Source organism: Pelodiscus sinensis, chromosome Z (assembly GCF_052426305.1).
Source record: "Pelodiscus sinensis isolate ZL-2025 chromosome Z, ASM5242630v1, whole genome shotgun sequence".
Taxonomy (NCBI): Eukaryota; Metazoa; Chordata; order Testudines; family Trionychidae; genus Pelodiscus; species Pelodiscus sinensis.
The window spans coordinates 5,911,947-5,932,338 of NC_143085.1; the positions used below are offsets into that span (position 1 = coordinate 5,911,947).

Consider the following 20,392-nt stretch of genomic DNA (forward strand, 5'->3'; position numbering starts at 1 on the left):
CCATGCTTCATTTAAATCAATGCTCTGGGTGGGGCTGGTGTTGAGGGGTTCAGCATGCAATGGGGATGTTAGAAAATGTTTAATAATCATGTAACTGCAACAATTCTTAGTAGTTACATGATTATTCAATGGTCCTTGGGGGCAGTGCCAGCAGCCAGTGCATTCCTGGCTCCACTCCCAGGGATCCCCCCATCATCCCATGCTGCTGCCTCTGGTACAGAGGCAGGATGGCAGGTGGGTGCACCCTGACATCCCAACAGAGGTTCCTCCAGCATCCCATGGACGGGGAAGCAGGCAAGACCTAGTTTTTAAACCAGTACCTGGACTGGACTGGTTCCCTCTTGCTGCCCCATGTTGCTGCCTCTGTATCAGAAGCAGCAGTGTGAAGCTGCAGGTGGCTCCCCAACAGGCTGGGAGTGAGACAGTGCACAGGTCCAAGTTTTTAATGCAGAGGAGGGAGGGAATTTGTGGTTAATCACTACCGTTAACTGATAAGCACTTAGTTAAATGGTTATCCATCTAGCCACTAACCTTCCCGGTATGCAGGCTGCCCTGGGGAGAGAGGAATTGTTCAGCCCCCTATCACTCCAGAAGCTTGGGGCCAAGTGAGAAGTACCTCCCCATGGCTGCTGCAGCTCCAGCAGGCATATCCTGAGGAGGAGTGTATGTCCTCCAGCTTGGGCAGGTCCAGGTCGAGAGCCATCTTCCCCTACGCTCTCCAGCAAGAGTGAGGTATGCAGCAAACTGCACTTTCCCCTTGCTCCCCAGCAATGTCCCCCTACAAATTAGGGTGGGGGGTAAGGATATTAAGAAGTGGGTAATACTCTAATCGGTAGGTGATAAAAATTGTATTGACTACATGAACCTACCCCTGCTGCGCCTCTGTAGTTTAAATGTAATAGGAGCTGGGCTGCCAGAGCTCCCGGCTCTTACTATATTTAAACTGCGGAGCCACAGTGGCCATAGCTCCTGGACATGGCCTGAGCCAGGATTGAGTCAGGATTGCTCAGTCCCAGCTCATGCTGGGTCAAGCAGCCTCTGTCTGTGGGAAGAGAGGGGGTCCTAACTCTGAGGCTTATTGGGTACTTGGGTTCTTGCTTACATCCCTAGTGGAGCAGAGCGTGGGGGGGGGGGTAGGAAGGCTTCAGCCCTCCCCCCACTAAAGGGCACCTGTGGGGTTGACAGTACCTCCACCCTGCACCTCTCACCTCACTGGTGATTCTGTCTCTTTTCTGTGTGGTTTTATGAGAAGCAATCCTATTCCAGGCACAGCCCATTTTCCTGGCACAACTAAACCCTTATCTTGCTTTAAGTTATATGAGGAAGTTGTATACTAAATTTGGTGGTCCTACCTCTTCCTATTTAGTTCTTGAACAAACACACAGACAGAGGGATGGCCAACTCTCTCAGATATACAGTAGATCTTTTCTAGACCTTTAATAATTTTTGTTGTTCTTCTCTGGACCTTCTCCAATTTCTCCACATCCTTCATGAAAGGCAATGCCCAGAATTGGATACAAAGACTTCTCGTGTCTTGCTCACAATACCCCCGTTAATGCATTTCAGAATCATGGTTTGTTTAGCCTAGAAATAGCTGGTATAGATATATATATATATATATATACTAGCACAAAAGCATCTTCAGCTCTAAGCCTAAAATACAGCAGCCTCAAAGACTGTTTCATTGCTATTTATCGGAGACAGCAACAGCTGGTTCCTTCTCTGAGTGAAAAATACATCATGGACATATATCCTACAGTGCAGGTGTACAAACAGCAGATCTGATACTGCTAACACTTTCCACAATATATGGATATAAAATAACTAAATTTTTCTGCCATTATTCACAGTACTGACTACTACAGTGATAATTCCAAGTAACACAGGGCATGGGAACTGCCCCTCCTTACAAAGAGGGAATCCACATAAGCTTAGGTCAATGTAAAACCATTTTTTTATTCTAAATCACTTTCACAACAGTGAAAATTAGTGAACAATAAAGGGTTGCACTATATGTGCCATCTTTCTCTAACTGCTGTGCAGTCTGAATACAAGGGAGGAGGAAATGATACAATACAAAATACATACAAAGAAAATAATCAGAAGCATTAACACTTAATCTCATTCTTGGATTGTGAGGAAATTAATGACTAAGTCTTGTCATTGCAGCCGCTTCAGCCTGCACCTCTTCAGCTTCTCAAGAGCAGCCGGCAAACAAAAAATATATAAAAATTTAAGCTTAAAACTTTATATTTCAAAACAAAAATGTTATTCTGGTTTAATACCTATTTTGTTCCTGTTACAGCTGAATTTTTCACTGTCACCTTGAAAGGATTATAGCAGTGTCTCAGAATAATAGTAAAAGGGAAGGAAGTACAAAATCCCTTTTATATTAGCAGGTAAAATTTCTCTTTTTGCCAGCAGGTGGGGCTGTCTCTCAGTAAAACATCATGGCAGTGAAAAAAGTTTCATAATGTGTGTTCAGTTGAGGATAAAAATGCATAATTTCAAAAATATCCATTACAGAAGTCAATTAGAAGGTCTGAAGCTTCTGAAGTGCCTTCACTGTTTAAGCAGCATTTTAATTACCTATACTCAGTGGATGGACCCAACCAGACCTTGCATCACTGCAGAAAACAGCTTTGCAAAATCCTGTTTCCTGAGGAAACTTTTGAGGCATGGAAACAAAACCCCTACCAACTTTCCTCATCCCCCCACCACTCCCTCCCCATACTCATCCACCTCATCACTGATGGATGAACAGTTTCTGTTTAGGCAAGTAGGTTTCACTGCTACTGCTCACAGTTGTCATGCCCAGGCACTTCATACTTGTAGAGGAGAAAAAGTCTAGCTCCTGAAACAAGTCAATGAGTTAATTTATATTGATTTGTTTTGTCAAATACCATGATTTATTGCCCAAGAAGTCACAAAATTCCTTTCGACAGCAAGTCAGTCTCTATTAATGATCTGAGTCAAAGAAACAGTATCTCAAAATAAAAATAGAAGAGCATCCTTTTGAAAGTGTCCAGTTAGAAGAAAGTCAGAGATAAGCAATCCCTCATATTTCAGGTACCGTGGATCCAGAAGATTAGTCAGAAACACTTTTTAAAGCTTTATGCCCAACAGAATTTGCTTTCAGAGCTGCAAGCACATGTCTATTGGTAACCTCCTGTCTTTCAAATTAATATCTTTGGCAAATCTGCAGCAGAGCTCATGCACTACAGCCATTCCTTATAGGCTAGAAGCAATGGTGTACTATGATTTAGGCAGTGCTCTTACATTATTTCTGACAGTGGCCCCCAATAGGAAAGGTTAGATTTCAATTTTTTTACCAACATAAATGCATTTTTGAAAAGTCAATCTCAAAATTTACTTAAGAAATCTCCACTGTGACCCTTCCCTTCAAACAAGATAAGCTCAGATCTGTAAAATGACTTTATTCAGAGTACACAATAGTCCTGGGCATCATTCAGTTTTTGGAGAACGAGTGCAGTTACAGCAAGTGAATTATGAAGGTACTATCCATGAGTAAAGCCAAAGAAAACAACACTGCTTCGTTACTGAGGAACAGCACTGCATACGGCTAGAGACGTACTCTGCTGTCCAACAACTCTAGCCAACCCCACAAGGAGAGAATTTTGAAGTGTCTAGCTCCAGAAAATTGAGACTAATTTATGATTTTAGGCTGAAGTTTCTTAACCCATCCTGTTACAGCCATTCAAGTGCCATGGACTTTTCACAACTCTGGTGAGTAACAGCACATATAGAACACTGGTCTCCAAAGCGGATTCCATTTTCAGGCAGGTGCTCTCCCCAAGAAGTCTCTTTAGTGTTGCAGGTATTTCCTGGCAAGAACTGGACTTTGATATAAAAAGATTAAATAATGTTTTGGAACGTCAACTGATCCATTTCTTTCCCATCACAGTTACTACACAAGTGATACTGATGAACAAAGCAGTAGGTTCCTTTCCTCACCCGCCCACACTCCTTCAGTTCTAGCGCCTTCCACATAAACCTGTCCTAGCTGATTGGCACAGGATTTCAAAAGCAACGCTCCCTTTGAGAGTGAAGCTCAAAGCTAGGTCCATGGTTGTATCTGGATACCAGCGGTAGGAGACATGGCTGAGGTAAGACATGGTTGTTAACAGTTATTTAATTCCAAGGTTCTGGTGCAATATACGAGATTCCTCAATGTGTTTGTGGCACCAATTCTTGGAACCTGTGATTAGCTATGGAACCAGACACCAAGAGCTTAAAGTGGGATGGGGAAGCAGTTTTTAAACTAGTTCAGAGACCCTGATGACCACGAATATGCAAGGTACAAAGCAGAGTTATGCAATCAATAGCCAGAACATGATCACCAGAGCCACAAACAGGAAGAGCCGGGATAGGAACTGCTCATCCACATACTGGGGAGTTCCTGGAACAGCTGAAAAACAGAAAGTGAAAAAGTTTAGTTCTTTCCTCTTCTTCAAGATATAGTATATTCTGTGCATAACATATTCACAAGAGTAGCGAGATCAGCAAGGAACTCACTGGCTGATAGACTTTGCTGCCGGCAAAATTGCCCTGTTACAGGAATGATTTTATCTGCCTTGCCCACCCTGGGAATTAGGAAGAAATGTAAAACATTTCTTGATACAAAGCAAGATTTAAGTAGGTCTACAGGTGACCCTACTCCAGCAGGCAGCCTTTCCACAGATTTACAGAAGACAATGGTGAAGTACGTATAACTCAGTCAAGTGTTTCTACTTTACAGACTTTTGTAACATTTCCATCAGTCCTTCCCCTCCACATAGGAAGATACCTCAGAATAAGCAAGAATATCTTATGGGGAGTCTTACCCCAACAGAAACAGTGGGAAACTTAAAGGAGCTGAAAACTATCCCTCTAGAACACAGGACTGACTTGCAGATGAACCACAGACAGAAAAAGATTAATGGCAATCATTAATTGCCAGAAGCAGGAAGTGGATAACAGAGGGATGACTCACTCCATTTCCTGTTTTCTTTATTTTCTTCAAAGCACCTGACATTGGCCACTGTCAGAAGACAAGTATCAGAGGGGTAGCCGTGTTAGTCTGAATCTGCAAAAGCGACGAGGAGTCCTGTGGCACCTTATAGACTAACTGAATTGTAGGAGCATGCATCTGACGAAGTGGGTCTTTGCCCACGAAAGCTTATGCTCCTACAATTCAGTTAGTCTATAAGGTGCCACAGGACTCCTCGTCGCTTTTGTCAGAAGACAGGCTACTGGGCTAGATGGATCATTGGTCTGGCGCAGTGTGGACATTCTTATGCATTTCTTTAAACAACCAGTACAATCCCACAGACCCTCTAGCTCCAAACAGACATGCTCTTAAGCTAGCTGATAGTATAAAGCAAGGTACAACTAATAGGCTAAATGAAATTGCCAAAGAGTAGACAATTTAGCAGCACTTTCAAAAGTTTAAAAACCCAGTGCGACTTTCTCTCGTTACTCCAAATGAAATATGTAGATTGAGGCTCCTTTAACAAACTAAGGCAGACTATTGGCTAAAAAAATGTAACATAGGTACCCCTGAAAGTCTTGGGCTCTAAGTTTTCTACTAAAACCAGGCGGTTTGACTACTGTGCAAAGGAGGAGTTCAGCTTTATAGGCTGTTTGGTAATCCTCAGAATGAGAGGACTATATTAAAGTAACCCAAACTGGCTTTATTCACACTGACAACATTGAAATTAATTCACCAGGCAGTTACTTGTCATAGCGTATAGGTGACTGCCCTAAAGATGAACCACAAAGCAAAGAAAGTAGCATTCCTGAACTTTTTTTCTTCTTCATGATATATGACGACTGATACCTTTTTTTTTAATCCCAAAAAAGTTCTCCTCCCACATAAGCAAAATGATTTTTCCTTCTTTTAAAAATGCTAAAAATTCAGATCTCAACTTCTCTCTTGGAGAATCTTTTGGAGGACTGGAGTGGATCGCTCTCAGATCACTGACGGGACTTTCCCAGCTCTCACCTGACAGGAAAGAATGCTCAGTCGGACATTTTAAATATATTTTTTTCTAAAATCTGTTAAACCTGCAAGGTCACTATCCCTCTCCAGTCCTTCAATCCTCCACAAAGTCCTTCAGCAAAAAGAGAGACGTCATAAGTTGGTATTGTCTAATGTAAAGGTATCGGTTTTTTATATAAAATTAAAAGACACAGGAAAGAACGTTTTCCTTTTGTTGTTCACTCTTAAATGATTAGATCTACAGTGCACAGAACAGTGTTTCCCTATATGCCATTTCACTGATGTACTTTGGCATACAGACAAGTTAGTGATTTAACAGGTTCTCTGTTTGAAAAATACAAATTAACCTATATGAAATTAATTCTTCTAGGGATTTTCCCAGTAGGTAAAACACGTAATACCTGGTGGAGGTCGCCCATCATTTATGTTGAATGCTGTGGCAAATATACCAAAGGGAAATGCCCCAATTCCAAATGACATTTGGAAGCCACCATCTCCAAACCCAAAGCCTTGGAATCCCTGCAGAAAAGAAAAGAATGGAAGTGAAACACACTGTCATTTTAACTGTAAGCCAGAGTAAAAGCCAAATATTCCCCATCACTGAGCTTCTTTAGGCTAAGTGAGAATCACACTATCTGGCAGTTTTCAGTTTATGCTTGTATGGTCCCACACCTCTCTGAAACTCATGGCTGAGGGTTACAGATTACCAAATGTTAAAAAACTTCGTAAATCCCTCATCAGATGTCTGAGAATGTATCATAATTTATACCATTAGACATCAGTTACTCTTTTATTAAATAAAGCTTTAATTATGAGTCCATATTTACTATCCATTAATTTAAAACAAAAGCAACATGAAAAATTACCCAACATTGCTCTTTCTGATATATGTAAAGTTCTGTGACAGGCACTTTAAATTTCAGTTTGTATCACACCATAGGAAGCTTTATGGGGAAGAGTTCTTGCCCGAAGGAGTCTACAATATAGATTATATATAACAATGTGATGCAGGGAGACATAACATCAAAGGAAGAAGAGTAAAGGGGGAGTGGCTTTATGATCCAACATCACTGACTGACTGTATAGAGTCCAAAAGAAAACTTGAGAGTTAATCTAGCCAAGCAGAAAGATGAAATTACTGAATCAAAAAACATCCAAGTCCTAAACAGGGTCCAATGTTTAGGAAACAGTTAGTACGAAACAATGATACTCTAAGGCATGATGGTGAGAGAGCAAACAGTTACCCTAGTCCCAGACTCTGCCAATGTACAACTGATTACCTTGTCTCAGATCAGAATTATACTAATATCAGTTCTGGAGAACACCCTAGTTTCTAACTATCCAGCTTTCAGAGTATACACAAGTGACCCTATTGACATAATTCTTAGACCTAGAGCTTCAGGACTGATCCCTTGATTTGATTAGTAAAGTTTCCAACTCTCCTGCATATGTTGTCAGTTGGCTTGTCATCAACGCCACCCAACAAAGGGGGCAAGATGCAGCAAGGCTCCTTTGCATGACGGTTCTTGCCGTTTCAGAAACTAGGGAAGCAGCACCACTGCTGCAATGTCTCTAGGCCAGATTCCTCTGATTAATGGCAGCACCTGCTAAAAGGTTCTACCAAGGCACAGCAGCTGATTTAATAAGAAGGCAACTCCCCAAGGAGAGAGAGCTACTGAACTCCCATTTATTCAATGCGGAGATGTTCCTCACTTATACCCAGCAGGGCTGTTTGTTTGAAGCAATGAGATAGAGGAGTGCTCTCTGGGGACCAGAAGCCGAATTACATGGAAATATGCAAGTGTTTCATCAGGTCACACTCACTTCTCACTGTGCTAGGAAACTGGTCTATCCTGATAACGGTTCCCCATGTATTGCCTACTATTTATATTCACTGTATTCACATACCTGAGCTACTGTTTGTATACACATACCCCACTCCACTTGGGGATGTATTAAGGACGGTAAGTAGTGTTTAACCGACTAATCCAATAGTCAAAGCATTTTTGCATCTAGCTGACCCTGAGCCTTGCCACTTTGAAACTCCATGGTGGTATTTCAAAGGGGCAGCGCCGCACTGAGCCCAAGAAGTCCCCAGCTGACCCCAGGCTTTGTGTGGCACTGCCCCTTTGAAACTCTGCCGAGGTATTTCAAAGCAGCAGCACTGTGTGGAGCCCGGGGTCAACTGGGGAGTCCCCAGTTGATCCCAGGCTCTGTGCGGCACTGCCACTTTGAAGTATCTCCCTTTTCTCCCCCCCAGCCTTACTGCCTCTATCAGACAGGGGACACAACTAGTTAACTATCCTGTTGACTATCTGATAAGCATTTGCTTATTGGATAGTCGACTAGTCCTTAAAATCCCTAGTACCTATACATACACGTGGTAAAGTAATGTTCTATAGCAAAGTGGATATCAGCACACAACAGCAGTCCCCAAACTTCTGAGGATCAAGCCTTCCCTTGCCCATTTCAGAGCTAGGTGCAGGACAACAACTTTAGGAGGGGGTGAAGATGAGGGAGGACAGGGATAAAAGGAGGTAAGGCTGCAGCTGGGGGTGGGTTCTAGGACTGGGAACAGGGCCACAGACCATGACTATAGCACTGGGAGTGGGATTGGTGCCACAGCTGGGCTGTAGAGGAGGCTGGCAGCCAGGATCAGGGCCAGGTGCAGCTCAACTTCCAGCCTTGACCAAGCCTTGGCCCCGGGCTGGGAACGGAGCAGTGGCGAGACTGAGGGCTGGTGTAAGGCTGTCAGTGGAGCTACGCAGAGGCTGGTTGTAGGGCTGGCTACAGGACTGGGAGCTGGGGATGCAGCTGGAGTTGGGTGGCACTCCCTCCCCATCCTCCTCGGAAGCTGGCCTGTATCTCACCTGAGCCCCCCAGATGTTCCCTCCATGACCGTTTGGGGAGAACACCCCATGTTTTGGGGACCTCTGGCATACAGTGACCAAAGCATTCACTCTGTACATTTCCAAGACAGCTCCTATTTGACAAAATAAGAGCTACGTCCACAGCCACTTTTCAAAACGCTGCCTAAACAGCATGTTCTGATTATGAACGGTAACACTGTCAGCAATATCATATTGTAAAGTTTGATTAAAGTTACTTGATGCTATAAGATGCTGAAGAAAAGAGGCATCCACAACACAACATCACATACCAAGAGACTGACAATAGAAAATATAGAAGGATTTCCACAATTAGTCTCCCTCCTCCGCAAACCCTAATCCAGTCTTTCCACTTAAACTTGTGTTTTACTTACCCCCCTGTTCTCTGGTTCAGGTCTCTGTCCCTGTGGTCGTGGTGGAGTTTTCTCTCTGGAAAAAAAGACAGTAGAGTTAGCATAAGTATAGAGATATCTGGTATAACAGTTTACAGTCATGGGCTGGCCAGAAACAGAAAAAACACAACTTGTTCCATAACAGAAGTCCAGAGACCATTGCATTATTGCAGCAGAGTTCTGTGGGGTTAATTTACTAACTGGAGCCAGAAGTTAGTTGAAACTCCCTTTCCAAATTCACAAACTGAGATTCTACAGAATGCTGCTGTTCAGCAATATCATTTTACACGTTACAGTCAAAGGAGCTTGAGAACTGTGATCAGCCCCCATGAGTGTTCTGTGCAAGCAGCTCTAGTCAGATATTGTTATGCAACGTGGGGTCTTCAGTTAGTATTGAGAGTTCAATTCAAATTAAAATAGATTTCCACAGATAAACAAAAAACAGGGTGTGAGAATCTAGGCCCTGGGAAAGCCAGGACATATTTGGTAGATATATCACCTTTATCTAAGCATTGAGCATCTCTTATCTGACACATCAGCTGTACAACAATTAAGTTTGGATTTCCACAAAGAAGTGGCTGCATTTTGGTTCCTTACCTGGGGTCCTGCTGCCCAGTACTGCCCCTTCCATACAAAGGAATAACTTTATCTCGACTGATTCCTGCTTTACATACTGGACACACTTGCCTGTTTGGCCTGGTCTCTAACCACTAAATAGAGAAAATTAGAACAAAATAATTAAGATGCCATGAGAACAATGGAACAATAAGAACGTGAAAACGTCTCTCTCTCTCAGCCACACAAAAGCCAGCCAAATACATTTCTACAACTAATCAGAAAAACAAGGCAAACTTGACTACTATTTAGAAATGCCAAAGCGCTTCTGATTTGGGCAGTACTTGGTGTAATTTAGTATAGTATGCTGCTGTATCATATCTGCAGAAGTGTATATGTGTAATTTGGCTGGCAAAAACTGTGACAACTACACTGTAGAAACAACCCTACACTGACATGGGGAAGGATTATTCTCATCTCCAATGCTCGACAAACCGCTGAATCTAGTCACCTGTGGCGAGCAGTCAGCCGGTCACTCCATGCGCCCCATTCACCGGCACTTCGCGCATGCGCAGTGCTGGTCTGGCGCATGTGCAATGCGGAGCTGGTAAGAAGCTCTCACCGGGTTTGTCAAGCCCTGCTCATCTCACCTCTAATTTCTATAATTTTAACATACACAGAGTAGAGGTGTAACAGTAAGTGTGGCAAGAGAAATGCTTTAAGTTTTTAATCTACATACTAAGCCACCTCTGCTCTCATCTGTAACGTCTCCTCCCTGCATCACTGAAATATTTGAGTGGTTAAAGATACTGAGAAAAGGGACTTTTGGTCTATGCTTTTCTTTCTCTGGAAAAATGGATTGCAAATTATTGCATGTTAAGTTTCATTAGTACATTCTAGTTGCCCTGGAGAGAAGGAAGTGTGCTTAGCAAGATAAGGGGATATTGCAGCTTCTGACAGAATACCCCAGAGAGCTGAAGGGGTTATTGTGTAATAGGAGCTGATGAAAGACAAAGTAAAAAGAAAATGATCTTACCTGGTGTAAACAAGGCCAACTGTTGGTATTCCCAGGATGATTTGATCACAGGGCAGAAAGAGAGAAGGGGAAAAATGTAGTTAGTAACTCACACTGAGATTTGGAAAATATAGAGTATATTGGGGACAGCATGCTTAAGGGAAATCAGTACGTTAAAAAAATCCAACAATGTCAGTACCATAACTTTGCATTAGAACAAACTGAACTTCTGAAAATACAGCCAAAGTCAGATCTCCTCTAGCCCCTCAAGTTAATAGCATCTGACACTAGTTTACCATTATGTGGTTTCTGTACATTTAACTTCTGGTCCCTGTACTCTCACCATCTAGAAAAACTTAAAAAACAACAACTAGTCTATCAGCACCTTAAAGACCAACAAAGCGTGTAGATGATATGAGCTTTTGTGGGTACCACCCACTAGTGTTGTACCCACGAAAGCTCATGATACTATTTACACGCTTTGTTAGTCTTTAAGGTGCTGACAGACTAGTTGTTTTTTAAGGTTTTCTAGTTACAGACTAACTTTGCTACCTCTCTGAAGCTTCCTACCATATAGGAGCTCTACTACCTTATACATCTGCACACAAGGAATACACAAGGACTTAAATTCACTTTACTCGACCTTCTTGCACAAATTCTGCTCACTGATCCCATGAACTCATGTCTTAGGCAAAGTTAAAAGATGCCAGCTGTATGACATTAGGATATTAAGAATCAAGGGAGGATCAGATGGTTAAAATTCTGAGAGAGGTAAAGAGAAACATACGTTATGAAGCATGCTGTTAATTCTAAAATGGGTACGAAGCATGTGGAACAGAGTAGTTATTCTAACTTCCTTTAGATACTTCACGTCAATCAAAGTCCTTGTGGCAACTTTTAAAAGTGTCAAAACTAAACAAAAACAGGCCACAAGACAAGACTGCTTATCAAAGACACTGAAATCAACTGCTCTCTCAGTGATATACACAATATGCAGATTGTCCTCCCAAAGACTGAACCTTCAATCCTGGAGTAAAGTCAAACCATGTAGGTGATTTAATCTAATAGTTATCATTACAAGAAGGTTCCATTGTAAGAAAAAACTGGTAACAAGGACCTCCAGTGGAAATGTGGACACCAGAAACCAAATTCTACTTGCTTACATTCATGTGACCACAGGTTAACTGAGACCAGAACTCAATCCATAGAATGAAAAAGTCCACACAATTAGCAATATCAACCCTTGATAAACTCCTACACCTTTTTTAAAAATAGGGAAAGAGATTTATTTCCTTTGTCATTCCATCTTTTAACTAGAAACATTTGAGGGGGGAAAATCATTTGCAGACCACTGATATTTTGTGGGAAAGTGGAGCAATCTACTTTAATGCTCATACTGGGACAAGTTACATAGGAAGATTAACATTTTCATTGTGTTTGTGGGATATCTGCACAAATTGGACAGATGGTGGACCCAAAGAGCTAATGTCATTACCATGGTGGTATGGGTAAAGAAAAATGATCTCCCAAGAAAAATGGGCTCTCCACATTTCTCTCAGCACTAGCTGCAAAAAGAAGCATGTGGCAAGGATGCAATTTGCCTAAAAATTCATAATCTGGACTCCAGAGCCAAGGACAAGATGCAAAGCAGTTCCAGGTCTGGACAGGTTACTGAGGTGTTACTGAGGTTACTAAACTGCGGGTGTGTGGCAAGCCAGAAGGCATGACTGAGAATAGTATTGCTCTGCCAAAATTATATTCATCATGGCTGTGCAATTCAGTTTTTAGCATTACAAACCAGAGGACTACAAAAAAGCAAAACTTAAAAGAGACTAATACCAGCCTTGAACTACCACCTATTCAACGGAAAATGGATTATGGGGCAAAACAGTAAGTTAGCAAGTTTCTATTTACAGCATTCAATTCCAAGTTCATAATCCCATTTGTATTTTGACATGCCCCACTATCTATTGCATCCTACATTTAGCCTTGTTACTGCCTCAGTTCACAGATGATAAAAGTGGTTTGCCACGGCTCACATATTCTGTCCTACCTAAGGAAAAACGTATACTGACCAGAAGAGGTGCCCGCACAGGCTGATAACTGCATCCTTGGCAGTGTCTAAACAGATGTTGCATTCAAAAGTGCTGTCCTGATTAGTATTGTCCCCAGCACCATTACTGCTGCTGCCACTTGTCCCTCCAGTACTGGAGTTTTCAGTGGATGTAGATGCTGTGGGCCCTTTACTTGCCATCTTCAGGAATTAATCAGATCAAAGGCCAGTAAAACCTTCCAACTGGAATCCTATGAGACAAAGAAAGAGACATTCCACTTGCATTAAACTGTTATATTCTTGCCCTAATTGAAACTTAAAGAGGAAAAAAAATTATGGTCATCAAGCAGTCTTTTTTAGTAGTTAAGCTATCTTGAATGTCTGTCATATGGCCTAGCTGCTGACCTACATTTTAAAATTTTGAGTGCGCTGACTGAATAGCACCCTCAATCCAAGGCTGGAAATTAAGACTGGTTTCCATCTCTATCTTCTTGTAAATGTTACCAAACAGCAGTTACATTCAGCAACATTTATATATTCATTGAGTCATATGTGCTCTCCCCAAAATTCAGTATAGGGCACAAATGACTGAACACATCCTGAAAAAGAGTTTAACTAAGGACAATGTCAGGAGAGCCAAATCACTCCTTTACTCTAGAAGTCAGTGAGGTTTACAAGAAAACTAGAGGCTCTTTTCAGTCCTGCCTTTCAGCTCAGATTGAATACACTGGTCATTCAGTACTCCTAGGATTTTTTTTTAATATCCATTAATTCAGGTTACCAGGAGTCTGGGAAAGTAAGGTGGATGGAAATAATCCTTACACCAGGATAGAATGATTTAAATAATCAATTTTAGATGTGTTTTGAGCTGATATTTTTTAGTTATTAAGACAGGTTGATTCTTACTGGTTGGTAAAAATTAAAACATGTTAATTTTCAACTGAATATAGCCTTTATACTAAATTTCATACTACTTTTTGCTAACTATGGGATGCTATGTACACACATTTAAACAATTATACACCTTAATTTACATTTGGGATTCTTAATTTATATTTTATGGACAAATGATTATTAGAAAATGATTTAAAAAAAATGTTGGTTGTCATTTGTCTCAAGCTCTTTTTGGAGGCTGATTGGAATTCATTCAAAATGCATAAACAAAAACAGCATTTAACATTAGCTATTAAATAGGACTATCTTAAATACATTGGCTACATAAGAAAAAAGTTTATCAGTAATGCTTTGCATTTGAAACTAGCTGACTTATTAAAACAGAGGAAATATCTGCAGTTAGTGAACACATACGAATATTTCTGATCACCATGTCCTTCAAAATTTTAGAACCAGTCGACCTCATCTTCCCATACCTAATTTTAATTACATTGGGAGAGGAAGACAAACTTTCCTGTTTTTTCCTTCTTATCTTTGATGAAACTATCTGAATAAATTAACATTTAAAAAATTAGCCCCTCTTTTTCAGCTGCAAAATATGCTGTCAAAAACTGGTTTAGCAGCAAGTACTTCAACAAATTTTGGCTCCAAATGCTTAAAAACAAACTTACAGTTCAGTGGCCTGACTTTCTCTGAAACTCAGCAGCAAATGTACTGCTTAATTTTTTAAAATTTAATTTTAAATTATTTGACTATATAGATTTACACCCTAACATAGATTGTCAATTTCAAATTTAACCAACTAGATTTATTTTTAAAAAAAAATCTGTATTTAATTTAAATTTAAAAACCCAATGTATTTCAAATCATCCTTTTTTCCTATCTGCCCTTGCTATCCTTGCTGCCCTGGGGGTGGGTAGAATTGAGCAATAAATATTTCTAGCAATTATGTTACTGAGGAACTGAACCTTCTTGTTGTTAGTACAGCTCACATCTTCTGGACTGCTCACGTTAACATGTCACGTATATCTGCTCAATAGGATTCTCTCTCTTTTTATTTCTTTCTACCAAAACATAACTGCCATAAACCTTAGTATGGGATTTCCATGACATATGAATCCCAAAGCACTTATCAGAATGGAGACAGCATGGGCACAAGACATGTCCATCTCAGGGATTAGAGACATACTTTTACCATCCAATACAAATACCAAAAGTCTACTCTGATTTTTAATGCAAAAATCAAGAACAAATCTATACCTACTGAGTCAGTCACAATTAACCAAGACAGAACGATTTAAATATTAGTCCATTGCATTTTACATGAAAAAAGAAAAGCTCAGACACAAAGATGCTTAAAGTCTACAAATGTTTAGCTATCCATACGAGACAGAAAAATGTCTGTCCAAAACTTTCATAAGTGCACAGAATTTAAGTATTTGGAAAAGGCAACTAGAACCTTTCATAAACTCACGGCAAAACTTACCCCACAAGTACTAAAAAAGTCACCTCAGCTTCCTGAGTGATGCTGAATCACACATGAGGAGTTGTAAAACAAAATTTCAGTCTTTCCAGCTTTTATCGCAGAGTTCTTTTCATACCAAGCAATTCCACTGCAGGACTAAGAAAGTGTCATGCCTGAGCCCAATTAAAATATTGCATCAATGACATCAGAACAGAACAAATGGGGAAGGAGAAGAGATTTATTTCTATAGAGCCTTTTCACTCAGTTACATCATTTTGCATGGATTCCCAGAAGGACAGCTCAGTGTTCAGAACTACCGTGCCTTAATGCACACTACCTTTCCACATGGTTGACTCCTAGCATTTCATAGCATTACCCTCATCAGCAAACCAGTTTGCCATACATTAAAAAATGCTTTAGTATAGGATAGGTGGAAACACTCCACTAACTACAATGACCAAACTACTCTTTAAAAAACAATTTCATTGTTTTAATGCATCCTTTCTATCAGAATCTGTAGCAGCATTAGTTTTCATGCTCAGATAATGCATGTTTAAATGAACCCCAATAACATAACAATTCAAGACTGAAGCAAAAAGTTACTCATATGGTATTCTGCCTTAATTACTGGTTTAATATTTTAGGAGGAAAGTAGGGGAAAACATTTACCCTTACATGTTTGGGGATCCAGAGCATGAATTTTCAGGCCTATATTTTTCTTTTTAGAACAGATTTGATTATAATTCAAGAGGGAAATCAGATGAAAAACAGGATGTAATAAGTTCTCTTCCTGTCAATATGTCCCTTCACCTTACTTGAGCCCTCAGGTGACCCAGTTTAGTTCAAATCTTTTCTCACACAAAAGCATTTGTACTTTCTGTCCCATACTTCTGGTCCTGCACCCCCTTCAAAGCTCTCTTTTGGATCCAATCCCCCATTAGGAATTAATGAATTATTAATTATATTTGTAATGTAATTTTTAAGCTATGATAAAAAGAAAACAAGTAACCTTATGAGCATGTATTGTGCAAGTCTCTCATTTGCACTTGTGTGTCCATTGTAATCTCTCACTGAGGTATACAGCATAGGTTTTAAAGGTTTGTTAGATAGTTTCTGAAGCCTACATTCTTATACTGTTTCTTATTTAACCTAGTTTGTAATAAAAACTTTGGAACACATAACATCTTATATTTGTCTGTAAAGCACTGTGCACACTCCTATGGTCCTTTATAAATTATGTCTGTACATTTGAAATTAACAAGAGTCAGTATTTGATAGTCAGAGAGTAAAAAACACATCTGATAATACCATAATAACTGGATCACTTCTGCTCTATCTAGAACAGAGAGAGACATTTGAAGATACCAGCTTTACTCAATCACCTGAATTTGTTAAAAGAAATTCTAGGCAGAGAAGTAAACTTTAAAAAAAAAATTAAATTAAACAAGCCAGATTTAACTCCTTTTTGTATTTGATTCAGGGCTCAGAGGGACACACCATAAGCACCTCAAGATCCACTGTTGCTTTCAAGATAAATAAAAACCGAAGTGGAGAGAAAGGACTGGGTGTACAAAAATGCTAATATAGGTTTGCTAACCTTTGTCCTTTAAACCAGTTCTTCAAGTCCCACTTCACAAACTCCAGGACCAAAGAAACTGAAGGAAGACGAAAGTGCAGAAGTTAGTCTCACGGAAAGTTTTTAAAGATCTTCCACTTTACTACCCTTGTTCTGTGTTATCAAGTCATTTTCATGAAAACAAAATATTTGTTTCTTGAGTGTCCATCTGTTCCTGCTGTTGATTCCTCCAGTCGTCATCCTCTGTGAAATAGCAACTGGTTGCTGTGGAAATGACTGATACCACGGTGTTTTATATTACTACTTGAGGTAGGGAACAAAGAGCAGGAACAGACGAACTGTTAAGAAAAGGAACTTTTCTTGTTTTCATGCAGACGTCCTTAAATATACAAAAGAGGGGGCAAGAAGATATATGGGAAGAGTATAATATGCCTCCCTTTTGGTTATCCAGACTTCTCTAGAGCCAGTCCCATTGAAAGAGCAGATGAATACTTATGGAGAAAGAGGGGACAGGGGGTCTTTAGGAAGCAGATGGCACTTTAGGGCTTGAAGGTTCCATGGCTGTTGAGTGCAACAGATGGTCTGAGAGATGGAAGAGGAAATAATAGCATGGGAGACTGGTGAGTTTTATGTGCTCATCTCTGCCTGCAAGAAACAATTGGGGAGAAGATATCTATACAATATTTTGAAAATATATTCTAAGGACCCAGAGTGGAGTAGAGAAGTGGGAGAATGATGCACCAGAAAATTGGCGCACCAGACAGTGAAAGAGACCAAGTGTCTAGATCTAAGAGAAATGAGAGATTTGCCAGAGATACAGTAATATGCCTCTGAAAACTATGAAGAACTTCACAGAAAAGAAGTGATCGTGATATTTTAAATCGAGGCATCCAAAATCTCAATGGCAGAGAACACAGATGGACAACAATTCAGAGTGCAGGACAGAAAGTATCAGAAGATAATGTCACCAAAGTGACAAATCATATTTGTAGAATATAGAAAACGTTTAGAAGTATTATATCAAAATATTAATAACTACTTTCTGGATCATTGACTACAGCTTAACATTTTTAATTATTATTTCATTTTGCTGTATGTCTTAAATATGAGATTTAAAGCAACACTTTCCAGTTAAAAAAACCTGGCAGTAAAATGAGTAAAAAAACCCTTATTTTTCTAACGTATCACACTGTTACATTTGAGATCACTAAAACTGAAAACAATTTTCAAGTCTAGGTTGCTTTTCGTGAGTGATTCTCTTTTTTTCAGGTTCCGAGTTCACTTTGCTTGGACAATGAAAATGAATTGGGTTCACTTTCTTCTGATGCACTAGCACAATATTTCAATATTTTTGTTGCAAATACAGCAATTTAAAATTTAAAATAATCAATTTTCATTCATTAACATCATAAACATTTAAAGAACATGTCTCTACTGACATTAAGTTTAGAAGGAAATCCTCACACAAAAACCACAGATCTGAAATTTATCATGTGAGAGTTCTCTGAACTTTAAATGTGTACAATACATGGTTCACTGGTCATTTTTCCTGCAAAGAAGACATTTGCTGACAGCCCATGAAAAACTGTAAGTTTATTTCCTGACATTAATAGCATGTACATTCCCATTAAAAACTGTTAATTATTAAACATACATTTATTTAGTTGCCTCTTTCTTCCTTTCCTCTGCCTTCTGATTATCTAAAAAGTGAGTCAAAATATAACTTATCACGTGTCTTCTAGTCTCTTGTGATTTTTATGTTGCTGTGCTCTGTATACCTTTGGTGTTAGGGTGAAGTGGTCCCTATGTATAGACTAATCATCAATTTAAAACACCATTCTGCAAATGAATCTATTATTATAGACCCATGCAGCAATACAGTGTCACATTTAATTGAGTGAAACTCAGGATCGAGGCCTATGTTTACAAAGTTATCTGGAATCAATTGAGATCAAATGTGTTATACAAAGATACTTTGTCAATATAAAAAATATTGTGAACACCAAGCAGTCAGAAAATGTAAAAAAAAAAAATAGGTTTTTTTTGTTTTGTTTTCTCCTTTCCATTAAACAGATAAGAGACTCTAGCAGAACTTGGAATGAAGCCTACGAACACATTTTTTTTAAACCTTGGCAAAGCTAAGGGATAAAGAAAACTGATATAACCAGTCAGATAATGACAGAAAAGTATTCAGATGACATTAGACTATATAATGTGTTATACAATTAAATCTGTTAAATGCACTATGTGAATTAATGGTCAGAACTTCTATAGGTTGGCAGAGGAGGTTTTGTTTGAACTTAAAAAAATAAAGAAGTCTTGCTTGTGTTTTATGTAGTTTAAAACAGAGCCATTGCAGGGGGCAATAAAATATATTAGAAGCTACTACATTTGAAGATAAAAACTAAAATACAAATATTAACCTATTTATAAAATGTCACAACTTTGAGGGACAATTATGAAACATTTTAGGTTTCTGGGGAGAAAGAGAGAGCAGTATATACTGTAAAGAGGCTGAAATGCTTTATGAAGGAGCATAAATTACCCTCATTTTTATGAATGGGGAAAACAAATAATTATGTTCCTACAGTCAAAAAAGAGAGGAGAGGCAAAAAGAAAAACAGAATTGAAGTCACCTCGCTACTGGACACCTGCTCTAACCATTGGAAGTGCATCCCGCGGGTGCAAAAAGTAAGAATCACAAAGTTCCATGGTTTACATATAAACCTAAACTCTGCAGAAAATTAACTACAATTAACTAGAGATCGAATCTCAAAACGGTCGGGACAAGACCACGAAAGGGTGAGAGTTGCAGAGAAAGAGCTGAACGCAACACAGTGTTACTCAAGACAGACCAGCTAGGGCAGGAGGCTGTTTATTAAGGGACATTTCGCAAACACACCCCCGGGGGAGAGGGGAGGAGCGCGGGGTGGGTGTTTCCCCAGGTCCTGGGCCGATGTCTGGGATGTGCCAGTTTGGGGGAAGACGCGTCGCCACCTAGGGCGATTTGCGAGGCCTTTTGGGGTAGGACTTGAGCGTCGCCCAGGTCATGGCCTCAGGAAACAAAAACTAGATGCAAAACAACAAATGCAAGTAGCAGCGAGGAGACCCCCCCCCCCCATGAACTGTCCCCCACGGAGGCGCCTGCCTGAGGGGTCCCCGCTTCTTTCGGCTTCCGGCCACCGACCGCTCCCCTGACAGGGGGCGCAACCCTCAGCCCAGCTCCGCCCGCGGCGCTCACCCGCCAGGCGGCCCCGGACACCGCCAACAGCCCGAGCCGCCGCCTCCCCCAGCGTCTCCTCCGCGGGCCGCCGCTGTCACCTGACCCTCCCCCGGAAACCCCGCCCCGCCTGCGGTGCCAGGGACCAGCCCCTCGGCTGGAACGCCGCGCCGCGCCGCCGGGTTCCGCCTGCCAGAGAGACCGCGCGCGTGGGGGGGGGGGAGGGTTCAGGGCGCGCGGATGCCGCGCGAGCCCGGCTCCCGCAGAGGGCGCGCGCACCGGCTCTCGGGGCAGCGCGCGGGGACGGCCACACACGCGGGGGAGGGGGACGCG

General features: G+C 40.7%; 1 protein-coding gene across 6 annotated transcripts; it reads right to left on the minus strand.

Annotated features, from left to right (window-relative positions):
* Window positions 1-1,936: 1,936 nt before the first annotated feature.
* RNF185 (ring finger protein 185) lies at window positions 1,937-20,204 on the minus strand. Of its 6 annotated transcripts, none has more exons than XM_075898062.2 (9): window positions 20,081-20,178; window positions 16,861-16,918; window positions 15,285-15,419; window positions 12,927-13,155; window positions 10,873-10,891; window positions 9,879-9,991; window positions 9,264-9,318; window positions 6,403-6,520; window positions 1,937-4,429 (listed from the first exon to the last, which is right to left on the minus strand). In XM_075898062.2, the coding sequence occupies exons 4-9, from the start codon at window positions 13,103-13,105 to the stop codon at window positions 4,332-4,334; spliced, it is 582 nt and encodes a 193-aa protein (XP_075754177.1). In that variant the 5' UTR covers window positions 13,106-13,155; window positions 15,285-15,419; window positions 16,861-16,918; window positions 20,081-20,178; the 3' UTR covers window positions 1,937-4,331. The 6 variants fall into 6 exon arrangements, with proteins under 6 accessions (XP_075754177.1, XP_075754176.1, XP_075754173.1 ...); XM_075898061.2 differs by having other exon boundaries at window positions 15,285-15,436; XM_075898058.2 differs by lacking the exon at window positions 15,285-15,419 and having other exon boundaries at window positions 20,081-20,179.
* Window positions 20,205-20,392: the final 188 nt, after the last annotated feature.

Bases quoted from the DNA above. Each gene is read 5' to 3' on its own strand.
- RNF185 (XM_075898060.2), bottom strand. From the start codon at position 13,105: ATGGCAAGTAAAGGGCCCACAGCATCTACATCCACTGAAAACTCCAGT. The intron at 9,319-9,878 runs GTAAGGAACCAA...CTTTTTTTCCAG, and splicing joins ACTGGGCAGCAGGACCCCAG to AGAGAAAACTCCACCACGAC. The intron at 4,430-6,402 runs GTATTACGTGTT...TCTGTTTTTCAG, and splicing joins TGATGGGCGACCTCCACCAG to CTGTTCCAGGAACTCCCCAG.